This window comes from Eschrichtius robustus, chromosome 20 (genome assembly GCF_028021215.1).
Source record: "Eschrichtius robustus isolate mEscRob2 chromosome 20, mEscRob2.pri, whole genome shotgun sequence".
Classification (NCBI taxonomy): domain Eukaryota; kingdom Metazoa; phylum Chordata; class Mammalia; order Artiodactyla; family Eschrichtiidae; genus Eschrichtius; species Eschrichtius robustus.
The window spans coordinates 19,470,499-19,495,360 of record NC_090843.1 but is presented as its reverse complement, the minus strand read 5'-3'; the positions used below and the strand labels follow the sequence as shown (position 1 = coordinate 19,495,360).

The window sequence follows — 24,862 nt, the reverse complement described above, 5'->3', positions numbered from 1 at the left end:
AAAAGGACCTCGGGCTGCTGGTGACTCAAGAAAAGGGGCAGATGGGGCTAGATGAGAGACAGGCAGAGCTCTGGAACCCACAGGCCTGGGCTCAGAGCACAGGAAGAGAAGGCAAGCAGGAGGGGCCACACAGACACACACACACAGGCTGGCCAGACAGGTGGAGAGTGCGCTCAGGAGCAAGGCAGCAAAACACACGTTCACACGTGTGATCAGCACAGACTGATCACAGGTAGACCAGGCTGGTCAGGGGCTGCCCACACGGGCTAACAGAGAGACTGACAGACAGGCTAAGGCAGACCAAGAACAACCAGACAGGACAGGCAGACACAGAGTCCAAGGCCTGGTGCTTTGCCCTTGATCTCTGCCCCACACTGAGGGGCAGCCCAGGGCCCCAAGCCTCAAAGCTGTGCAGCTTCTGAGCCCCAATCTCTGGGGAAGAAACGGGTACAGAGGCTCAAGCCCTGGGGAGAGGAGGAGGAGAGGCCATGCCCACAGCTGCTGGGAAGGTGGCAGCCACATCTGCACCCTGGAGCCAAACACGGGCACGTGGAAATCCAGCCAGACTCTGGGAAGCCCACAGCCTGGGCACCTGAAGGAGAGGCCAAGGGAAGGCGCCTGCTCCTAACGGCCTCCTGCCAGGCTGCCGTGGCGAGGTTCAGGCAGGGCCACAGAGGGCAGGCCTCCTGGGTCCCCAGCCAAGAGCCGGTCGGCAGCCAGCTCACCATGGCAACCCGGGCAGCGGTAGCAGAGCGGGTGTACACCCTGCCAGCTGGAGGATGGAGATGATGGGGAAAAGAGCTGAGGCAGGAGGGGGACCTCTGGTTTGGGGGACCCCTGCTCATCTGCGGGGAAGGAGGTTCTGCTGAAGGCTTCCTCCCCTCCAAGGCTGCTGCCACCTCCCCACACAGAAGTAAGATCAGCAGCTTCAGGGACACCCACCACCACCACCACCACGGGCACAGTCCCAGCACTCGGCAGTGGGAACATCCCATTTACCTAATCAGGGAGGTCCTTCCCAATGACCCCCTCAACTCACCTTGCAGCCCTCACAAGCGCTGACCCCATAGTGGTAGCCTGAGGATTTGTCTTGACAGACAAAGCAAGGCTTGTAGATGCGGGGGAGAGGGGGTGGCGAGGGGGGGCTGGGCACTATCTCTTCGGAACTGCTGCTCTGGGTCTCAATGGCTAGAGAGACAAGAGGAGAAGGGCGGTTAGAGACCCAGGTCACCATCCTTAATATGGTGCCCACCCTGCCTCCTGATCTCTCCCAGGAGCCACTGCTGCCAGGAGTCAAACTCTGGGGCAGGGACACAGTCTCAGGAAACCTGGGACTTCCCAGCCCAACTGGGGAAATGAGGCGGCCAATGAAGCTCCAGTACCCCTTCAGTCCTGCCTACTTCCGCAGGACCCCACCTTCAAAACCAGAAAGATCAGATAATAAACCATCAGATTTGTACACGGACGTGGCTACACTTGGTGGTTGGGCGTAGGTGTCAGCCTGGTTCCACAGCCCTGGACCCTGGGCAGCCCAGCCCCAGCTCCCCCAAGTTAGGAAGTTAAGGCCTGATGAGGAGGGAGGGAAGAGGACACAAGCTGGGGACAGAGGAAACTGGGGTCAACAGGATATTCAAAGCCGGCCACTCCCCCACCCCCTCTGCTTCCGCTCCCCCCTCCACCCCCTCTGCCAGCAGCCACAGCCCCTCCTCCACCCAAACAATCCCCTGGCCAGGGACCCAAGGCAGGGTGTGCAGAGTCACAAATGTTGGGGCACAGCAGGCGGGGACTCCCTGAGATAAGCAGGAGGACCCCCTGGAGACAGGGAGAAGAGTCCCTATGGGCCCCGGAAGTCCATTGCTCTGGGTGCCCCCTGTCTGGGGGGAAAAGCATGACAAAGGGGGTCTGTTCCCATCAATGCTCTGTCTGTCTGGCCTCCATACGATACTATGTCCTACGTCCCGGTTACTATTCCCCTCCCCTCCTGTTATTCAGCTCTAAGAGGGCAGCCAGGAGGGTGACCTAGCCAGCAAGGGCAGCCCCCCCCTACAAATCCTTCCCAGTGCCTGGCCCCATGCCCATCACCCCGGGCAGAACAGGGCTGGGCTGCGTGGGGGCTGTCTGTGCCCGAAGCTAGGGTAGCTGGGGGTGTACTGTACTGGATGAGAACTGTGACCCAGTCAACCCCAGATTCCCAAGGGGCCACCCAGCACCCTCCTGAGGCTTTGCCAAGTCCACTTGCCCAGGGCCAAGGAGGGGCAAGGATGCCTCCCTGAGTAGATAGATCCCTGCCTCCTCCCACACCCCAGAATCCTGTCTAGTCTCACCCCAAACTCCAGCACACGAGGTTCTGGAATTCAAAGGGGCCCAGAGTTCCTGCCCAAGCACCTCATAGCACCTCATGGCTCATGTGGCCCCGAAGTCCAGGCACAGGCAAAAGAAGCACCTGGATGGGGGCGGGGAGGGGTGGGGGGCTGGCTAGCTGCATGCTACTACCCTCCCCCTTTACCTGCAAACACAACTAGGGACTGCCAGGCGGTTGATGACAGGGAACCAGGCTAACAACCTTGGCAGGGCTTTCCTGGCTCTTAGCTGGGCCTGGGCACCACTTCCCTGGTCAGCCCGGCTGACCAGCACTGCTGTGGCCCCATGTCCCTGTCCCTGCCCAGAGAGCAGCCTGCAGCAAAGGATCAGTGGCTGCCGACACCACACCCCCACCGATCCAGACTCTTCGCTGACCTCCCCCACCCTCTGCTCCTCACCCCAAATCGAACTGTCCTGGCCTGGTTTTCCCCACCTCACTCTCCCAGAGGCCAGACAAGCAAATCAGACAGGCGAGAGGCCTGAGAACAGCTGCTGGGGGGGGTGGGGTTGGGGGGCCTGGGTGAGGCCAGGAGGCAGAGGGGTGAGCGACAAAGGAGCCTTTTGTTGTGCTAACTTTTTCCAAGACGTAAAAGGAGTCACAATAGACAATCCAGACTGGTGGGGGGTGGGGGGGTGTCAAGGACAAGGGGGTGTGGGGAGGGACCATGGCCTAGAATCCCAGTCAGCGTTCAGACCAGAGAGGAAGGAGGCTCTGACCTCCCTCCCCATCCAGTCTTTGCCCTGGGCCCACCTCCCCCAAGGCCCGACCTCTAAAATGGACCAGAGAGGAGGGGGAGAAAGGACAGAGGGAGCTTTGGGGTACGGAGTGGGGTTGAGAGAGGGGAGGGGGCCGTGGGGAGACACAGCGGACACCCACATGAGGGACAGGCAGCTTAAGAGCAGGACTGACTGGAGGGGCAAAGGTCTGTAGAAATTTGGAGCTGAAGCAAAGTCCAGAGGCTGTTTATGAAACTGGAAGAATGTGCTTTTCAAATTGCGCTTTTTGGCAGGACGGGGGAGATGACCGAAGGTGAGGGTACACAGTTTGGGCTCAGTGAGGCCTCCCTGCGGCCCACCCCACAGCAGCTGGCTGCCTCTGAGGCTATCACACTGGTCTGCACGCCCCACGCCCAGCACATCGCCACCTGTCACCCAGGTAACAGCTCTGAGGTTTCCCACTGTGCCCTTTGAACCCAGAGCCCCGGCCCAGTCCCCACCTCCCGGGCCACCAGCCAGCAGCCAAGGGGAGCAGGGGCACTCTAGGACGCTCCCAGCCTCTGCAAGAGTCAGGACGCAGCCTTAACTCTGCACACCCAGCGGGGGAAGGACTGCCACGGCCTGGCCCCTTCCCGCTCACCTCCCTCCCCAGAGGCCCCAGCCCACAAATCTCTCCTCTTCCTGCAGAAGGACGAGGCGGGAGAAGCACCACACCTTCTCAGCTCAAAAGTTCCAGCGCCCAGCGAAGGGATGGCACCGGCCCAGGGAGCCAGGCGTCCCCTCCCGCCCGCGCTGCCAGGCTGCCCCTCCCCCGCCCCCGCTCGGCTCCTGGCGGGCAGAACGCTCCGGAGTCCCCGCGCCCCAGAGCCGCTCGAAGGCCCGCACAAGGGGCCGGTTTCCTGGAGGGGATCAGCAGGAAATCAGCCGGGCCCCCGGCCAGCGGCTCCCCTCCCAATCCTGCTGGCGCCCGCTCCTCCGCAGCTCCTCTGGCAGCCCCCGGGGAGGGGCGGGGAGGGGGCGCACGGCGCTGGGTCCCGCCCTTCCTCCACCCCAGAGGAGGGTGGGGGTGACTCTGGGTGTAGCACGGCGGCGGCGGCGGCGGCGGCGGCGGAAGAAGGCCCCTACCCAGCGGCCGCCGATAAGCATCTCTCCCCCTCCCCCCACTACGGGCATCCACGTGCTTCACATTCTTGGACGTCTGGGAGCGGGCGGAGGCGTGAGCCGCGAGATTGGTGGGGGACAGATGGAGAGCCACATCCTGTGTACCCCTTGTCCTCTGGCGCCCCAAAACGGGGGTTCTGGGGGAGGGAGGCAAGGTCCCCGGGGCCCTGCAGGATCGGGAAGGTCTTCTCCCCCCGCCCACGCGCAGTCTCTTCCCACCTTTGGTGGAGGTGGCAGGAGGGAGTGGAGAACTCGGTGTGAGGGGGCAGGAGGGCTCCTGTCACCAGAGGACCTACACACACCCAGGGGTTCGGTCATGACCCCGTGTAATCTAGACACACTCAAGTCACCATCCCCAGCCTCCAGGCCCTTCCTGTACCCCACCACAACCCTCCCAGCCACTTTCCCGGCCCACTAAGCGTTGGGGGCTGAGCCCACTGCCACAGACCCGACACTCCCACCAAGGGAACAGGCCTCTGGCTCCACCCTGCCCCACACACGGTGCGGGGGAACAGGCCTCCACTTCCCCCATCGCCCGCTGGACTCCAGGCTTCCCCCTACCTCGCCTGGCCAGTTTGGGGCCAGAAAGAGCTGAGCTGCCCCCAAGGGCTGGAGCCCAAGGCCTCAGAGCCCATCTCCTCCCCAGTCCTCTGGCAAAGGCGGCCAAGGCTGTGGAGGGAGTATGGCAGCCATGCCCCAAGTACCCCACTTAGGAGGGGACACCTTCCTCCAGTTCTGGGAGGATGGGAAGAAGGGTCCCAGTGTGTGTCAACCTCTCGCCTGTCCCTTTTTTCCTAAAGTCCGCCCACGCGCACCCCTCCCTCCCTCCCACGGTCTGCAGCCTGCAGCCTCCCAGGCAATCTGCCCCAGAGGCAAAGGTCAGGGGGCAGGACAATAAAGGCTGGGGGTGAGGTGGCTCTGAAAGGGGCAGAGATGGGTGTCTGCACCTCAGGTCTCTCTTCCTAGAGCAAAGGCATTGGGGGTTGCCCTTCAACCTACTGCAATCTGCCAGGCCCCCAGAGACCCACTCTACCCCTCCTCCCTGGCAGGCAGGAGAGAGGCAGCCAGTCCGGGAGGGTGGGAGAAGCCCCCCAGGGAAGAGTTGAGCCCAGAGCAGGGGAGAGGACGGAACCGGAGCCAAGTAACAATAACCCCCTAAGCACCGCTCTCCCCCACCAGGTACACTACCTCACAGCTGGGTATAAACATGCCCAGGTGTGCACCCCAGGCACTCACAGCTCCCGCCAGGGTACAGAGCCCCTCCCTTCCAGGGAAGCCTGAACCCAGCCAGAGGACAGCGAGGAGGAGGTGCCAGGACTCCGGGGTTCTCATCGGCGGCCCTCTTAGGAAGGGACAGCCCAGTGCTGCCCCATCCGCAGGTGAAAACACGGTAAAAGGACACGGCTGAGTTGGGAGGGGATGCAGCCCTCATTTCCAGAGTAGCCCCAGACCCACAGAAAAATCAAACTCATCCTCCAGAGAACAAACCGTATTAGGATTATGGGAGGGGGATTCTTCCCACCAGAGTAGCGTCTCCCCTCCATTCCTGGCACAGAAGCTTGTACCAGCCAAGTGCCTAGGGCCAGGACAGCCCTCAGATGGACAGGTGCCCTTCCCCAAGGTGTAAGGGTCAGTTAGGATGGCCGACGGGTATCTGATGGAGTTGCCCCTTCCTGCCACACCCCACTGCCAACACCAAAAACATGGAGCGCTCCCCTGACACCCAAGAGCTGGGGGCAGCAGCTGTCGCCCAGGACAGGCTCTCCCCAGGCTTTGGCAGGGGTGGGATCTGGGGAGGAGGCCCCTCCTCCTAGAAGCAGACAAGCCCACAGATAGGACCTTTACCCCACCCTTCAGGGTGGGAGAAAGGACCACTCAGCTGTGAAGCTATCGGATTGCAAGCAAGAAGAATATAAACTGGGGACAAGGGGCTTCACTTCCCCTGCAAGAAGTGGAAGGAGAGATGAACAAACGTTTCCTGAAAGGAGGAACCCCCAAAGTTCCTCAGTCCAAATACAACAGAAATAGCGCCCAGGGTTACTCGGGGGAGTCCAATTGTCCAACAAGGGCACCCGACTTTCAGCAAGAGAGACAAGTGGAGGGTAGAGACAAGACCCTCACTACGCCCCCAGGCCTGCATCTCCTGGTGGAGCGGAAGCCCTACAGCCCACCCTCACCCCCCAACTCCCACAATAGGAGGGATAGGCCGGTACCTACAGTGGTTTGAGCCATTCCAAAGCGGAGTCCGGAGCGGGGTGGAGTAGGGACCGGGGGCAGGGAGCCCCTTCTCTGGGAGTAAACAGGCCCGGTTCTGGTTATAAAAATCCACCACCAGGAAGGGATTGGGGGTGGGGGTGAGCCCCCCCACGTCCACACTCTCGTACATCTTCCCCGCGAAGACAAGAGGTCCGGGCGGATAAGTCCTGCGCGCTGCCTCCCTCACTCAGCCGGCGGCGCCATCCGAGAGCTGCTGGGGGCGAGGGGCACGTCCCCCCCGCCCCGACTGGCGACCCGGGCAGGGGGCCGCCCTCTGCCCTTAGTCTCGCGTCCAAGTCGGCCGGCCGCTCTGCGAGTCCCAGGTGAAAAGCAGGGAAGTTGTGTGTACTGGTGGGGGGGTGGGGGGGGGGCGGGGGGGGGTTCTTCGGCTGACCCCGGGAACGCCCAGCCGAGGCCCGGGAACTCGGCGTCTTCACCTCGAGGGGGCTCCCGTCGCGAGTCTCATGGTGTCCGAGGCAGCGTCCCGCGGCTCCCCGAGTGCGCCGGCCGGGGGCGAGATCGGCGCGGGGCGGGGGGTCACCGAGCACTTCCTCCTCCCAGCCGGGGCTCCCGGGCTTCTCCCGGGCGAGGATTCCGGGTGGGGTGGGGACCGCGCGGCTCCGCCTCCGCCTCCACCAGGCACGGCGCGGCCCGCCCTGCGCTCGGTCTCTGGCGGTGCGCGCCGCGGGCCCCCAACCCTGGCCTACGCGCCCCCTCCCCTGCAGTCCCACCCCCTTTCCTCCGCCCCGTCCCGTCCAGGCACCGCCCCTGCTTTAACCCTTTCCCGGCGGGTCCGGCTGCAGCGGGCGCCAAGCCGGGAACTGAGAGGGAGAGGCGGGCCATGGAAGGCAAGTGGGGGGGAGCCCGGGCAGGGGGAGGAGAGAAGAGGGGACGGAAGGGGTAAAAGGCTCGAGAGGAGGAGTGCACGGAGTACTGACGAAGCCTGGGTAGCGGGAGAGGAGGGGGCTGCGCCAGGACGGAAGAGGGGCGGGCGTCTCCCCCGTCCCAGTTCCGGCTCCCAGCCTCCCCCGTGGTTTGGTCAGTCCCCGGCCCCGCGATGCCAAGGCGAGGGAGGTGGTGGGCGGGAAGAGGGGGGTGGTCCCGCTGTCCTCCCCTAACACACACCCCCACCCAGCCCGGGCCTCATTTGCCTAATGCAATGCGGCTGAACTCTCTCTGAACTCGCCTGGCGGCGCCTCACCTCCGGGTGACCCACCCACCGCTGCCCGTGACATCACCCGCTCGCCAGCCCCCTGCCCGGTCGGGCCGCTCCCCCGGAGACGCGGAGAGTGGCGGCAGGAGGCGAAGGTCTGGGGTGCGTGTGGCCAAGTGTTAGCGCCGTGCCGGGTGTCCCGGGTGTGACACTGTGCAGCTCGGGCACCGCGTGGGAATGAGACACCCGGCTTGTGTCATTGTCTGTGACATCATGTGTGACTCGGGCCGCCCGCCCGCCGGAACCCGATGCGGCAGCTCGGGTGCTTTGGCACAAACGCGTGCAGAGGGGGCTCTCCCCGCAACGCCCGGCGTGCTTCAGTCGAGCAAAGCCCCGCGCAGGGTGTCTCCCAGAGGCGGAACCAGCATGGGCCCCCCCACCGCACCGTCTAGCCCTGGAGAGAGAAAAGGAGGGGCTGGTGCCTTTCAGCTGACCACTTCCTCCCGGAAGCCCTCGGGATGCCGGTTTCACTGGAAGAAAGACCTGGGTTGGGTAGGTCCAGGAAGGCGGGGGGGGGGGGGGGGGGGGGGCGGGGGGAATGCCCCAGGAGAAGAGAGTATCTTATTGCTCCCTCTGACCCTGCAGCAGAGCTCCCTCATTTGACAGGAATTTACGTGCTTCCCGAGGATAGTCTTTTAAAAGCCAGGTTCCTAACATATGTGGTCATTTAATCCTCACAGCAACTCTTAAGAGATAAGTGGTATTATTCCTATTTTACAAATAAAGAAACTAAGGTCTCAGCAAGGTTAGGTGGGTTGTCCAAGATCACACTGCTATTAAAGGGTAGAGTGAGTATTTGAACTTTCTGCCATCAAAGCCCATATTCCCACCATGCCAGGCCGATTCAAGGAAAACTATTTTCTGAGCACCTCCCAGGTGGATACCCTGGGGAGCCTGCCTTTGCAGACCTTATGGTGCAACAGCCATTTAGCAAATAATCACAAATATATATATTTATGTTTATTACTGCATATTATAAATAATTGCAAACTGAGATAATTGGTATTATGACACAAGTAAGCACATAAATTATGCTTTGAAGGAGAATTAATGTAGGCACCTAATTTAGGGTTGGAGGGTCAAAGCAGAGACCTAAAGAAAGAGTAGAAGTTTAGAAGTTAGGTAAAGAGTAGGAAGGAGTGGAATCCCAGTAAAAGAGCCTGTGCAAGGGTCCTGGGGTTACAGAAGTTGGTGAGTTCATTCAGGGAACTAACAGAGGACATAACATAAAATTCAAAAGAAAAAGGAGCAGAGGACCAGGCTGGAGAGATGGGCTGAGGCCAGACCAGGTGAGCTTGCTGGATTTTATCTCAAATGCAGGGAGAAACCACAAAAAGGTTCCAAGCAGAGGAGAGGCAAGATCTGATTTACAGTGTTATAAATCAGATTTAACCATGTGAAGCTGTATGAAGAACGGATGGTAGGAGGGCAAGAGAGACCAGTTGCAACAGTCCAGGCAGCACACAATAGTAGCACAGCCCAGGAAACTGGCAGTGGTGATAGAGGAAAGTAATCACTGTGGCTGGGGGCGGGTGGGTAGGGGGGAGTGTGGGAAAGGAGGTAGCAAAGAGGACTCTTGGTGTGTGGCTTGTGCTACAGCAAAGTTTCCAAGAGTGCGAAGTAGAAAAGTCTACTGGGCGGGTGGACAGGTGGGTGTTGGGCTCCAAAGTGAGGTCTCACCTAAGTGAGGTCTGGGCTGCAGGTGGAATGCTGGGGCCTAGGGCACGGGTGCAAGCCTTGGCTGTGGATGAGATTGCTGGGGAGGAGGACAGACTGCTTCCACGGCCCTCGGTATCTCCTCCCAAACGATGTAGATCCTGGGCACCAGCTATGTGCTAGGCCTTGTGTTCACAGCTTCAAGGTACTAAGGGATCTGGGACTGCCCCTGCCATCAAAGACCTGGTGATCAGGAAAAGATCTCCCAAATGATACAGCTCACTGCAGGTACCAGATGGAGAGGAGTCACTTCATGGTAGAGAGATGAGTGTTGTTAAGAGAAAAAATAAGGACCTGCGGGCCTTCAAAGGAGGGAGCGAGTGAGCAAGGAAGCGGGAACATCTGTGAAGGTTTCTGGGAAGAGGCGGTATTCGAGATGTTCCTTGAAAGATGGATAGGATTTGTGGAGCTGGAGAAGTGGAGAAGTCGGGGTGAGATGCCTGTTCTGGGCAACAGCAAGGTCATGGGGCAGGTCAGAGCAGAACACAGTGTCCTGGGGCAATGGGAGAAGAGGGAAAAAGGAAGGTTCTGGCCACCTGGGGGGGGGGCAGCGGGGGAGGTGGGGAGGACCGAGTGGCAGGCCTGGGGCCCCGTCCTCCTCTGCCGTGTCCCCCACAACTCCTCCAGGACTGTGTGCTTAGCAGGCCCTCAGCAGGTATGGGCGGAACTGAAGTGGCCCCCGCTTGTGCCAGGCAGGGCTCCCTCCAGTTCCCAACCCCATCTGGAGGGGATAACAAACAGGAAATCATGAGGCCCGGGGCCAGACGGACATCGGGTCCCAGTACAGGGCGGCCATCCCCCAAGACAATGCCCGGCTCCACCCACCCCTCGTCATCACTGCTTTTGCAGGGTACTTGAAGCTCGCCCAGGCCCTCACCAGCAAGCAGGTCACCGTGGCCTCATAGCAACTTGCCCAGCAAGCAACGGATTAGGAATCTTGCTTTAAAGAGGAGGAAACAGACTCAGACTCGAGAGAGGGTGAGTGATCTGCCCAAGGCTGCGCAGGAAGAGCTGTCCTTTAAGACTTCTGCCAAGGGGGCCTTGGTCCGTGGGCTGAGGTTCCCAGCAACTCAGAAGTCAAAATGGGGAGGGGAGGGCCTCTATTTCTGATCGAGTCGGGGCAGAGGGCCTCCAGTCTACCCTGGGAGGTCCAGCTCCATGGGCTGTGCCCCACCATTGAAAACGGAGAGGAGAAGGAAGGCGTTGTAGGCACCGCCCCAAAGTGATTTGGAGAAGGGAAACACTTCCTCTTTCCACAGACACTACCCCTCAAAGGGTAGTCAGGGCCTGCACTGGCACATCCCCATGGGCACAGGGCCCTTGGCACGGGCAGACACAGTGTCTCAGGTCTTGGCCAGCCTAAGAGGACAGGCTTCCTTCCCTGAGTCCCCTCCCCCTGCCCATGCTGGGATCCTGCCCTGAGGGGGCCTGTGCACTATCAGTGCTTGGAGATAAAAGGTGAGGGGGCCGCATTTTCATTCAAAACCCCGTCCAACAGTCTTTTGGCTGACTCTGCATTTTGGACCCTAGGGAGGGCACTGCTAGCAGTCCCCCCTCTCCCTGGGCTGTCCCTCCTATTGTCCAGGGAAAGAGTGGGCAGGAGCGGGGGGAGGGGGGGGAGGGAGGATACAGACTGAAAAGGGGAGTGGCAGAGGAGAGGGAAAGGAGAAGGGCTCACCCCCTCCAGTCTCGCCAGGCTCCTCCAGACCCCAAGGCCGCTCCCCAGTTTCTAGGCACACACAGCAAATGTGTGGATGGAAAGGAAAAGTCTGGACCCGGTCTTTCGGGGCTCCCATCCCCAGCTCCTCTACAGATCGCTTCCAACTTCCCTGCCCCCACTCCACAAATGGAAACAAAATAAGAATAAGAACGGTAGCTTTTACACTCTGTTCCTACAGTGTCTGTCTGGATGGAGATGGAGGCAGGGTGCCCGCTGAGCTCTGCAAACTCCCCGGGCTGCAGTGGGCCGATCTGGGGGCGGGGATGGGTGTGAACAGATTGTATCCGCAGCTTCCAGGACAGGATGGAGATCTGGCCCAGGCCTCTTATCAGTCTTTCCCTCCAGCCTTCAGGATCAAAAACAGAAAAGGGGGCGTGGCTGGGGGGGAGGCCTTCCCCTACGCCCCCTACTGGGTGAAAGCGGAAGGTCCTGAGGCAGAAGCGGGGCTTCAGCCACGGGAGAGGGGGTTTCACCATGGCCCTGATCTCCCCACCCAAGGCTCCTCACACCCAGGAGGGCTCCCCACAGTACCCTCCCGCAGCTGCCTATCTGGATGGTAGAAAACAGCCCAGCTGTAAGGTCACTTAGCTCAGCCACTTAACCACCGGTGCTGTTTCCTCATGTGTAAATGGAGATAATGTCCCTCTCCCAGGATTGTTGGGATTAAGATTTGTAAAACAGAGATAAAGTCCCAGGCACACAGTAGGTGCTCCACAGATGTTAGCCTCCCATTCTCTCCAGCCCCCACCCAGCTAGGGCCACGGTCCCTTTCCACTGTCGTAACACGGGGTACCACGGCAAGGAGACAGCAATGATCCCACGCAAGGTGAGGAGCAGAGTGCGTTATGGCGATGATCTTGCCTAATCTCAGCCCTCTGAGGGAGGTTCTGGTCAGATCCCTGGGTTACAGACGAGGACACATGCCCAGAGAGGTTATCACATCTAGTAAGTGGCAAAGCCAGAACTCGCTACACAGCCTACTCCACCTCCCCGCCCCCGACCCCGTGGAATTCCCAGGGGGAGCAACAAAAAAGGCAAGTTCGTTTCCTCTCCAGCCTAGACTAGCGATAAGAAATAGAGACCCTTCCCTCCCCAAACACACAACACAATCACAGACGCCTCCCCCTTACACCCTCTGTGCCCTAAGTCACCACCCCCTCCAGCACACAAACTGACACCCCTCCCCGGCTCTGGGTCTGATTCTCCTCATACACACTCTGACCCTCTCACCACCTCCCCAACACACACCCAACCTTGACCTCCCCACCCCTAAAACACACCCAACCCTGACCCTCCCCACAAGGCACACTGAATCCCAACCCTCCACAGTAAATACCAGTCCTCAGAGACCACGCCCCAGGGGCTGGTTTAGAGGGGGGATCCTGTCCCATCTCTGGAGCTTCCCACTCCGGCTCCCTGGGAGATGACAGCAGGACAGATACCCACCTGTCCCCAGTGACCTGGAGAACAGTTCTGTCCTTCCACAGGCCACCGGGTCTTTGAAGGGTACACCCAAGGTCCAGCCTCCTCCTGACTTGGGGAGAGGAATGGGAGGTGGAGGGAGGACTATCCAAACACCTTTGTTGGTGGGAAGTGGGAGGAGGGAGCCTCATGTGCCAGGTTGCCTACAGAAAGGGTGGCAGAGGACCAGAGCATATAATCGCTCCTTACAGGAATGGGGGCCACAGATGTCCACCCCTCCTAGGAACTGCCTGACCCCCAGCACCAGCCCCCAGGTGGGGAGAGCGGGGAAGGCGAGACTGCCTCCATGCCTGAACTTTGATCTGTCATGCTTCGCTACCCAGAGCTGAGAGCCAGGGTCTCCAGGCCCCTCAGCCCTGCCCAAGAAGGAGGGAGATGCCGGGCTCCCTCAGGTTCCTGGCCACACCTCTGGTCCCAGAGGAGGGGAAGGTCAGGTAGAAGCTCAGAGGCTGCGGGCCTGGGTAGGAAGAGAAGTTGTTGTTGTTTACTAGGAAGGGACAGGGCAACCCACAGGCTCACAAAGGGAGGGGGCAGGAAGGGGCATTGCCTAACCCGAAATGTGGGCACCCCACCCTGGGGGAAGAAGGTTACCAGGGTGGGAAGTAGGGTGCCCGGAAACCCTCCCCACCCACCTCTAAGAAAGAGGAAGAAGCTTGCAACATTCAAAGAAGGGCAAAACATTTGCTTGTCCGGCACAAGACAGGGCAAGGTCGGGGGTCAGGCCCAGCCCCATCCAACCCTCCGTGAGCCAGGCCCCAGGTGGACAGAGTGTCTGGGGCTCTGTTCCCATCACCTGGGGAAGAGCAAGCTGTCCACCGGCACCAGGCTGAGCACCCTCGATGTCTCCCTCCCTGAAAACCCAACCCTGGCAGGAAGCAGACATTCCAGTTACTGGAGCTGGGGTATGAATCCCAGTCCCCATGGACGCAGGCACTACCCCACACAGACACACCCGCCCCTTCCCCCGCAACCCTGAACCCAGACACTGGCCTCCCCCATCACCTAGCATAGACTGAAGACCAGGCCAGAATCGGGCTCCTGACTCCGACTCCCAGGTCCAAGTGCTGCCGGCTGCGCACCCGAAAGGGAGGAAACAGAAGGTGGAGGTTTGAGTAGGCAGGATCCGCCTGCCCCCTGCCCCAGGGCACAAAGGGTAGGGACCTAAAGGAGCACAGACTTAGAGCCCCTGCGCCCAGTGGCCGGTGGGGCCTGGGAGGGAGGGGGCCACCGTGCAGCCACAGGAGGTGAGCCAGGAAGCAGCGGTGGCAGTGGGCAGCCGGCCAGTGCGGGCAGTGAGGCGCCCAGCCAGGGCCTGCCCCAGGGACAAAGAGACTCCCTGGCTCCGGGGAGAGGGCGCTGCCCCCACGCTGGGAAGGGGGCACTGACCCAGCCCAGCCGGGCGCACAGGGCAGCGGCGCCAGGCAGCTTGCCAGTGGCCACGGGAGAGGCGGTGGGTGCCCGGGGCAGGGTGTTCAGTACCTGCCCGCCAGGAGAGGTGGGACACGTTTCCCAGGTCAGCAGCTGACCAGCCAGCCCGCCGTCCACGGCCCCCTTCTGCTGCTTCCACCCCCTCCTGCCCCAGGCCAGGCCCCGGCTCCCTCCCCCCGCCAAGCCCTGGCCCGGCGCCCAGCCGGGCCCTGGGGGCCAGAGTTACTGTAAGCGGCCTGGCAGGCCCGAGGCCTGGACTCTGCCAGCTGGCCATAGCTGCCGCCACCTCCCACTACCTGGCTCGGCCAGCCAGGGAAGGTTACCGAGACCCCCACCCAGCCAACAGGCGACCCCTGTGGCAGAAGGCGGAGGCGGAGAGAAAACACTGGCCCTGCCAAGAGCAGGCTGGCGTCCGCAGCCGGAGTCCAGGCTGAGCGCCCCTTCCTGGGACACTGCCCCGACCCGCCAGGCTGCCTGTGGGCCCCTCCCTCTCACCCTCCCCACAAAGGGAAGCACCACCTAGCCTGGCCAAGGCGAGGGGAGGGGATTCTATGCCTTCAAGCCCCTTCCCCCAGAGGCACTGGATGGGGCGGGGCGGAGGTGGGGCGCTGCTCTCAGTAGAGCTGCCATTTCCACCAAATGTCGAGAGGTTTGTTTACCCGCCTCCAGCCTCCGTGTCCAGTCCTTGGAGCTATTTATAAGGCCCTCCACGGCACAGCACTGGGGGGGGGGGGGGGCGTGAGAGGCGCCGGAGGACAGCACTGTTCAGCTCTCCCTCTGTCCCCCCCAACACCAAACACAGTCCCAGCCATCAGCCTACAAGCCCCCCAGACGACGATCCCCCTTGTCTGGAGGAGCCCTCACCACTGCCGAAGAGGCCCAGCCTCGGCCTGCCGCCCTCCACCGCCCCTCCCACCATGCCCACCACTCCACTTACTGGCTGGGGATGGCGTGCTATAGCCGCTAACTGGAAGCTGGTGCTGGAGAGTGGTCAGAGCGCCTGGTGGGGAGAGTCCCCCCAGCATGGGGGGGAAGAAGAAGGCGTAGGGGGGCACCGGGTATCCATTGAGGTGCCCGCCCCCAGGTGTCGGGCAGGAGCTGCTGTTACTGGCCATGCCAAGCAGCCACAGTCAGAAGAGCAGGCAGACAGTCTGGCGGAAGGCTCTGGCAGGCTTCAGGCCGCCTCTCCTCGGGTCATGGGGCCTGGGCCCAGAGGGGGTTTGGGTGGTCAGCCCACCCCCCCCTCCTGTCCTGGAGCTGCGGTCCAAGGCTAGCAGGCTGATCTTGGCCTCCTGGAGCCCCGACTCCAGTTAGGGGCCAGGTGGGCTGGGGGACGTCCCAAGAGCCGGTCCTTTGGTCAAGCAGTTCTGTGAGCTGGCACTTTCCCAGGAAGGTCCAGAGCTGGCCTTCAGGACGCTGAAAGGATCCCTCTCCTAGGCGGGCCCCGGCTAGGTGGCTGGGGAGGCCATGTCCTGTGATGCTGCAGAGAGAAAAAAGACAGGTGAGTGGGCACCGAGGAGCAGGCGCACGGGCATCCCCCGCGGAGCTCCCCAACCTGGGCGGCCGGAGATTTTCCCGTGGCACCCGGCTGAGCAGACAGCTGGCACCATGCCTGGCTGGCAGAGACGGCCTGGGAGTAGGGCCCAGACACTGCTGGGGGTGGCAGGACAGCAGAGCCAGGCTGGGGAGACGGGGACAGAGCCCAGAGCCGAGGAGGGCCTCTTACCCACAATCCTGAGAGGAAAGGGTCCCCGGTACCATGCCACCCCGGAAGATTCCTGCAGCAGAGGAAGGCAGCTGGCCCTCCTTCCCCCAAAGCAGGTTACCTGAGGTCAAGATGCAGAGAACGTGTGCTTGAGGGGAGGAGGGAGGGGGAGGAAAAGCCGCTTCCCTAAAGCGGTGGCACTTCTCAGAAAAATGACTCCTAAGCCAGGGGGCCCCCGCTTACACCACTTCCCCCCCAAATCCAAGCCCGAGCACCCCAGATGGGTCTGTCCCACGGGCCGGAGAGGAGGCCCGTTTACATACATACAAATAGGGAAATGGGAACCGAGGACTCCTGGGTATCACCTCCATTGCCTAAGAGCATGATGGGCAGGGACTGCCCAGGGTGGAAGCCCCCTACTCCCAGGCAATGGAGGGGCAAGGGAGACTGATCTCAGAGTTCACCCACATACTCTGTCTGCAGAAGCAACCTCCCTGGAGAGGGTGGGAGGTGGGCAGAATATGAAAGGCCAGATGCCCCTCCACCAGTGCATCCACAAATCCATACCCTGTTTGAACAGCTGGGACCCAAGGACACGCGGAGATAACACCACAGGTAGCAAGAGACAGAGATGAACCCAGAAATTCCACGACACAGTGAGCCAGACAGGCAGCAACAAGAGCAGAGAATGAGACGGAGAAAGAGAAGCATCCACAAGAGGTCCAGGAGGATATATATAAAGAGTATCAATAAATATGCATGTATTTATATATGAGTGTGTGTGTATACACACACATATGACATAGATGAGAGACAAAAAAAAAGAGACAGAAACATGGCCAAGCAAAACCACAATGAGATACCACTTTGCATCCACTAAGATGGCTATAATCAAAAACACTGATAACAACAAGTACGTGAGGATGCGGAGAAATCGAAACCCTCAGACGTTGCTGGTGGGAATGTAAAATGGTGCAGCTGCTTTGGAAAACAGTGTGGCAGTTCCTTAAGAGGTTAAACACAAGAGTTATACGACCCAGCAATTCCACTTCTAGGTATCTACCCAAGAGGAGTTAAAACATAAGTCCACACAAAAACTTGTACGTGGGTGTGGATGTTCATACCAGCACCCCTAATAGCCAAAAAGTAGAACCGATCCAAATGTCCATCAACTGCTGAATGGATAAATAAAAAGTTGCACATCCATACAATGGAATGTTATTCTGCCATAAAAAGGAACAAAGTACCGATATACACGACAACATGGATAAACCCTGAAAACATTATGCTAGCTGTAAAAGACCACCTATTGTATGATTCCATTTATATGAAATGTCCAAAATAGGTAAATCTATAAAGGCAGAAAGTAGATTGTGGTTACCAGGGGCTGGGGCATGGGTTCGAGGGAAATGGGAAGTGACTGCTGAATGGTATGGGGGCTCTTTCTGGAGTGAGTGATGAAAATTTTCTAAAAGTGATTGTGGTGACAGTTGCACAACTCTGTGAATATATTAAAACCAGTGAATTGTACACTCTAATGGGTGAATTTTATGGTATATGAATTATATCTCCATAAAGCTGTTAAGAAGAAAGAAAGGCGGGGAGGAAGGAGAAAGAAAAGAAAAGAAAACAGGGCCACAGAGATCCCATATAAGGACTACCTCCCTTTCCAAGCCCTTCCTCCCCAAGCTCAGGCCGTGCCAGGCTCCAAGCTCCAGGCTCCAGGCTCAGACCTGGAGTCCAGGGGACACACACATGGCCAGCATTTGGCTGAGGACCATGCCTGGGATGGGGGAGTTCTGCCAAGGCCACTATGGACGAGGCCAGGACTTCTGGGCCCAGCCGGGCCGGCCAGCCAGCCTGTGACTGTGCGGGGCTGAGGGAGGGGGAGGGGGACAGGTACTTGCAAGGAAAGGGGCAGCTCCCCTATTGTTAACGAGCATGATTTTGACTGTTACTAATTATGACGACCATAGGGCCTCTCTCCTTACTCCTGAATGAGGTGCCCCCTTCCTTCCCCAGGCCCCTGCCAATTCCCTCCCGGGCTGCGAGGCTGACGTCAGAGAAGCAGGGACCCCACCCGTCGGCCAGCTGCCGCCCTGGCCCCCCACAACCCTGAGGGGCGCCACACAAGGGGAACTCGAGCCAGCAAGGCAGGGAGGGGTTGGCTGAGCCTCACCAGCGTTGACAGTCAGACCCTCACATACGTGCACACCCACTTCCAGAAACTCACACGCGCAGCTCCAGGGAAAGCGTCCGGTGGCCAAGAGCACGCGTGCTTGCACGCCCAGCCCGGGTGCATGCGGGCACACACGTGACACGTGAGGAGAGGGAACCCGGAGATGCGATCCCTCCACACCTGGGCTCCACACACAGCGAAGCCGGCTCCAGGCCTGCGTGCCCGGCCCGGGACACAGCTCCCCACAGACGCACAACCACAGCCTCAGAGTTTCCCAAACTGCACTTACCCTAGCCCTCACCCAGCCAGGCGAACCTATGCACCTGCCTCCCTGCGGCCCGGCCCCCCAGTACACAGCAGGGTCCACAGACACAGAGAAGCACACCGGTGGATTCAGGTCCAAATGGGGGCCAGCCTCTCTGAGGTGAGGCCCAGGAAACCATTCACTCCAGACTCCAGGCCTCCTGACCCAGCTTTTGGGGCAGGGGGTGCGGCAGCAGATTCGGTCTGGACCCTCTGGAGCCAACCCTTGACCCCAGAGGAGAGATTAACGACAGCCGCCGTAATGCCTCAATTCTGCCCCTGAGGAGTTTGAAACTGGACCATACTTCAAACCTCAACCACAGATACACACCCCAGGGAGAGGCTGGAAGGCGTTCCCCACCCCCATCGGAGCCTCAATAAAGGAGCTCAGCCTGCAAACTTCAATGCAGTTAGCTCCCTGGGGAAGGCCTTGAGCCAAGGGAGGGGGCAAAGGTTACAGAAATGGGCCAAGGGCCAGGCTGGCCAGGGAACAGGGATGGGCAAGGGCAGGGATGATGGGGGCGGGGCCAAAGAGCACAGGCCCGGCCTCAGAAGGTCCCTCTGGAACCACGACCCTTGGGGAGATGCCTGGGCCCTGGCCCCCTGCACCCAGGGGTGGAGAAGACACTGTGAGAGAATCGAAAGCAGCACCAAAGAAAGGGAAAACAAATTACCCACATCCAACCTCCACCCTATGCCCGCCACCTCCACTGCCCATGGGCACCCTCCCTTGAGGGAGAGAAAAACCACAGGCCCACACCTCCCATACCCGGAGCCCAGCCTCGGCACAGCAGAAAGGGGGGGTGGGGGGGAGGGCCGGAGCACCTGCCACCAGCCAGGCACCCCTGCCCGCTGGGGCCTCCCTCACCCTCAAGAGGTGCCAGGATCCCTCCCCCAGTGTCAGGTGTCCCCAGCTACCCGTTCTTTATGTCCCCAGAGTCACACATCTGGAGAAAAAGGCAAATGTTGGTCGAGCTGTGAAGACAGTAGAAAGAACCATAAGTCTGAAGGGTCAAATCTCAGCTCTGCCACTCTGGGTGACCTTAGGCAAGTCACTTAACCTCTCTAAGCATCTGTTTACTCGTCTGTGAACTGCCTACCTCAACAACGGGCTGTGTGATTTAAGAGATAAAAGTCCTGGAAAGCACCTAGCACAGCGCCCACCCGGCACACAGGAGGTGCTGGGCAACGGGTCCCCTCCCTCCCCTGCGCCTGCCAGCACCACCTCGGGGCCTCCCTGGGCAGTATGTCTGCTGTCCCTTCCCCAGCCAGGGCTAGCAGCTGCTGACAGGGCTGGGCGGGAGAATTACCCATTTTCCAGGGTCTGCTTCCCCCCAGACTGAGGACAGGAATGTGGGGAGAGGAATATTCGGGGTGTGGGTGGAGGCCTGACCGCAACCCTTTCCCAAATTCCCTTCTTTCGTTTCACAAACCAAAAAAGGGAAACCTTTGGACGTGGGGAGGGGAGGAGGGGAAAAGGAATAGACGATTTCCCCCCCTGCCCTCAGGGGAGAGGAGCCAGGGGTCCCCAAACCCAGCTGGCCCTGCCCCCCTTCTTCATCCACTCCCTCCTCTCTGCTTCCCAGGCTACCCCACTACCGTGGCTCCCAAGGAATAGAAGCCAGGCAGTCCTGGACGGGCTGAGAGGAGGGGATAAGGATTGGGGAGCGTAAAAGAAGGGGGGACAGGGGCTTTCCTAAGCATTCTAGACAGTCAGTGAATCATATGCAAATGACACCCAAAGCTCAAGCTCAACTTGGGGGTGGGGGACACGGACTCCAGCCCTGACAGAAGCAAAGACCCAGCCCCTCTGGACCCCCTCCCCTGTCAGGAGCTGGCAGAGCAGGGCAGGGCGGGACAGGGCAGATTTCAAACCAGAACAGTGGGCTGGAACTATTTATAAACTTTCCAGGAAAACGCACACACACTCACACACACACAAAGCCAAGACCTCTCCCCTCCCCCATACTCCTCAGATCAGCAGAATGATGAACATTACTCCCTTTTCCCCCTTTTTCCAGAGGCCCCTCTCTCCTCCCGGCCACTCTGGTCCTCTGTTTACCTTTTGCTCTCCAGGCTCTGGGCTGCAGGAAGCCAGCAGGGCCAGCCTCATTTTGAAAGAGACCACCCCAGGAGGGCCTGAGAAGGATCAGCGGGGTGAGGCTGGGACAGGTGGAGGGCACCTCTTCCCCACCAGTCCTCAGAAGCCCAGGCCTGCCTCGCTGGAGCTGGGACTTGTTGGAAAACCTGCCCCGAGCACATGCAGGGCCTGAGCACATCTACGGAGAGAGTCAGGGGAGTGCTGAAGTCCAGCGTCTGGCCTCTGGATGCTGCCACTGCCCACTGCCTCAAGACACAGCACCTAGTCCCAGAAAAGTGGATCTGATCTTTCCCCAACTTGTGCCCGCCCAAGCTTCTGCCCCAGCTACACAGGGCTGCCTGACCTCCACAGGCCATCATCCCCGCAGTGACTGAATACCAGGCAGAAAGGGCAACTGGACAACCCAAGCCCAGGACAGGCCAGGTGCTGGGAGGAGGAACTGGGGTGGGTGGGGGGGATGTCTGCTGGTCAGGGCAGTGTCCCGACTCCGCACCCCAGAGCCCCCTGGGAGATGTGCCCAGGGCCTCCGAAGCCCAGGGCGGCTGAGGGGCCCACCCAGAACCAGAGCTGAAGCCTCCCACCCAGTCTTCTCTTGGAGCAGAGAGCAGGTGAAAGGGCAGGGGGCAGCCCAGGCCTCAAGGAGAGGGAAGGGCCCACGGGGAAGGAAGAAAACAGGAAGAGGAAGAGATGAGGCTGCCGAGGCCACAGCCAGACCACAGGAGTGTGTGGACCACACAAAGGCAGCTCTGTCCGGGTCGGGGACCGAAGGGGCACAGACAAAAGGGGACAGCCCCCCAGCCTGGAAACCACCGTCCTCACAGCCAGCCTGGCACGGGGCTTTCCCCACCCCCACCTTGGCAGCTGCCCCCTCACCACTGTCTCCCCTCTCCGCAGTGCAGAAAGCATAACTCTCACAAGGGGCGGGGGCTGCCAAGCGCACAGAGCAGCAGCTATGTGCGCGGGTGCGCGGCTGCAACCCGCCTCCCCCAACCCCTCAGCTCTGCCCCGGGCGGACAGACTGTCGGCACGACCCAGTGCTACCAGCCCCCTCCCGGCGTCCTTCCCTAGGGACCCCGGGCTGCAGGGAAGCCGGGAACGCCCGCCCCCCGCCCCCGCCCCCGCCCCCCTCCCGCCTCAGGATATCCTTTTGGCTCTGACCCCAGACCGGGCCTGAGTCAGACCGTGCCCCGCCCCACACCCTCCATCCAGCGACCCCCAGGAACTTCCTACTCCCCACGCTCCACACCCACCTACTCAGGTGGGGCTAGAACTAGGGGGAATCTCTTCCCCTCTCCACCCCCAGCTGAACAGGGAAGCCCACCAGGGGGTGGGGCGGATGGTCACAAAGTCCCAGGACCAGCCCCTTAAAGCACAGGGCCTGCGGGGTCAGGGCGAAGCGGGTGCAGGCTGTGTGTGGAGGGGAGAGGAGGCCCTGCGGACCACCACCTCCCCAGCCCCAAAACACACACAACTGGGGATCCTGCCCAGAGCCCCTCCCTACTCCAGCCTGGACCCCAAGAAACCACAGAAACTCCCTGGGGAAGGTAGTTTCCATGAGAACACAGGACAGGAGAAGGCTCCAAAGGGAAAGGGGACAGGGAGCGGAGGTTCCAAGAACGGGCATCTTTCTGGGACAGCGGGACCCAGGCTGGAGGGGACAGGGTCTGCACAATCGGTCAGATTCACAGTCAGCCACAGCCAAGCACAGCCAGACGTGGTCACAGTCTCCCCGACGCTCAGTCTGAGTAGGTGGCTGTGACTCCTTCCCACAGACACAAGTCTGGGGGGCCCTGGGGGATCTGGGGCATCGGAGACCACACACACTCAGCTTGAAACAGCCCCCTGGGCAGGACCCCCCAACCCCCCCCCTCAAACTGTGGGCCTAGGGGGAGGGGCAGCTCCCTCCCCACAAGAACCAGGGTAGTGCCCAAGGCGGCCATCTCCATGGCAACCAACAACAAACATCCCGGGAACCACAGAGGGACAGGAAGTGACAGCCACGTGACAGGAAGACAGTTTTTTTCAGTGGGGGGGGGGCGAGGAAGATTGTTAGCAGCCCCTGGAGAATCAGCTGTCCCCTAAGTTTCCCCCACTTGGAACTGGAGGGAAGGGGTCAGCTGGGAAGGTGGCCACACACACACCCCCGACCCCACTGCAGTGTGCGCGGTTGGTCGCAGGGCTGACGGGCCCTCCCTTCCCGCCTGCCACTCACGGTTCTCCCCGCTGGGTCCTCCTCCCTTCCACTTCCTGCCGTGACTGGAGATCAGAGAACTCCCCACCGCAGCTTCCCCTTCTCAAGTCTCGATTCCTGGCCTGAAGGTTTCACTGTGGGGCGAGGGACACAAGGAAAGAGGGCTGGGGACCTGCGGTAGGACCCAGGGGACAGAGGCTCTCCAGGGGAGGAGCTGGGAGGGAGCTACTCCAAGGTAGGTGTGTACACACAGGCACACATAGAGTGAGTGGGTCACGGTGACACACCACCGGGCGCAGTGACACACAGAGACTGCCTGACCTCAGGCAGCTCTGGGGGGAAGGGAGCAGGGCCATTGGATCCGCCCCGGCGCGCCCCACTCCAGCCCGGTTCCTGAGCCTCCGAGTTCAGTTCAGGCGTCTCCTGGCCTCCAGGCAGGCGAGGTCCCAACCGTGCCCAGCCCCCACCACCTCTCCCCTGCCTTTCGTGCTGAGGAATCCCCCTCCCTGCTCCAAGGTGCTCGCCCAGACGAGGGCACCTTGGCCGGAGGCGGGGGGAATGGAACCTCCCGCCACCCCCCTCCCCTTCTCTGCAGATGTCCCAGACTATATTTAGCCCAAACCGGGCGGCTAGCCAGACCCAGACTCCCCACTGGCCCGGAGCTGAGCTCCCAGTTTTTATGCAATTAAAACATTAACAGAGAACCACCCCCATCCACACACCCCCATGCCCCCCAGCCCAGCCAGAGCAGCAGAGCTCAGAAAACACAAGGGCAGCCCAGCCCTGCAGCCAGCAATGCGGCTGGCGGTCATCAGGCAAATAGCAATAAACTCATCCCCTTGCCCATCTCCCGGGCCCTAACCCCCACAGGCAGGATAGGGACATCACCCACGAGATCATGTTGACACTTGTGGGGGGGTGGGTAGGCTTTCCTTGTTCCGGGGCCGGAAGGGAAAGGCATATCCAGTGGGGGGGGGGGTTGCCTAGTTGCAGAAATTCCACCTGTCATTTTGCAGCCCCCCTCCCTGGCCAGCTCCAGTTACAGGGCTGGGGGTTGGCAACAGGTGCTGGCCAGGCTGGCAGCAGTCTAATCCCCCACCCGCTCCCCAGGCTGACAGTGGTGCCTGAGGTCCAGGCAGGGGCCCTGGCCAGCAGGGTGCCGGGTAAAAGAAGGAGGCACTGCTGCCTGGTGGTGGGGGGGGGGCAGCCCAGGCCCCTTCTGTAAGACCTGGCCCCCTGGACTCTGTGATGTGTACTGGAGGGTCTGGGGAAGGCAGGGAAACCTTAGTTCCACCGCACCTATTTCATTTCCCCACGATGCCAGGCCGGGCGGGCTAGAGTGTGGGAGGTCTGTCTGCCTGCCTCTTCCTCCTCCTCCTCTCCAAATTCCAGGAACAGGCAAGGGAGGCTCCAGTTGCAGAGAGAGAGAGCAAGCAGGCGGTCCCAGCTGAGGGGGGGGGGGGCGGGGACTGGAGCGGGAGGCAAGATCCAGACGAAGCAAGAGACGCCCACGCCCAAGCCAGACAGGACAGACACACCGACACTGACACATTCTCCCACTCTGGGCCTGGTCCCCGAGCGCCGCCCACTCTGCAGGGACACCCAGACTTCCTCAGCCAATCCTGCCCATCCCCAGAACACTCCCTGGACACACACGGAGAGCCAGGCCTTCGCTCCCACCCCACATCCCCCCACAAACCCTGTGGGCTCCGTACAGCAGCCAGAGGGTGGAGAGGGGAACAGAGGGAGGAAAGACAGCAGGCGTCAGAGAGGACATGGAGCCAAAGCCCTGGGAACTGGGGTATCAGTTGCCACACTCCTTTCCCAAAACCCAGTAAGTCAAGACAACCCTGGCCATCTTGCCAGGAGCCCTGCCAGCTTCCCACACTCCCCAAACCACCACCACTAGAAAGGGTGTGGGGTGCTGGGCGAGTGGAGATTACCCCATTTACTCATCACAGGGATAGGATTACCCTCCCCAGATGCCCATCACACCCAAACCCAGACAGAGCTCCTAAATGGACCCCACAGAGTCCCAAACACACCCACGCGTACAGCCTAGTCTGGGTCCTGCCCTGCCCGTGCCACCCAGAGGACAGGGAATGGGGCACTGAGGTTTTATCTGGGGGCAGGCCCCACCCTGTCACATAGTTCTGAGGACAACCCACCTAAGACCCTCAAGTCTTAGCAAGGAGTGGCGCAGGGGTTGGTGGGGGAGGGGTTCCCAGAGGGCAGAGCCAGCTTCCAAGACCAAATGATTTAGGGGAAGGGGAGCTAATTAACTGGGGTCTGGGTCAGTACCCCCAAAACAGACCTTAAGGGCCACTCA

The 24,862-nt window shown here is 60.7% G+C and overlaps 1 protein-coding gene across 8 annotated transcripts in view; it reads right to left on the bottom strand.

The window, feature by feature from the left end:
* RARA (retinoic acid receptor alpha) overlaps positions 1 to 24,862 on the bottom strand; it is a 43,578-nt gene that overhangs the window by 7,679 nt on the left and 11,037 nt on the right. For 3 of the 8 annotated variants that reach the window (XM_068530760.1, XM_068530763.1, XM_068530758.1), the window contains exons 2-3: positions 14,992 to 15,534; positions 1,040 to 1,188 (exon numbers count right to left, since the gene is read on the bottom strand). In XM_068530760.1, coding sequence (XP_068386861.1) covers positions 1,040 to 1,188; positions 14,992 to 15,169 — 327 coding nt within the window. In that variant the 5' untranslated portion in view covers positions 15,170 to 15,534. Of the gene's footprint in view, positions 1 to 1,039; positions 1,189 to 6,452; positions 7,183 to 14,991; positions 15,535 to 15,780; positions 15,937 to 22,554; positions 22,668 to 24,862 lie in introns of those variants that run through there. The other 5 variants (XM_068530761.1, XM_068530759.1, XM_068530762.1 and 2 more) reach the window with 4 other exon arrangements.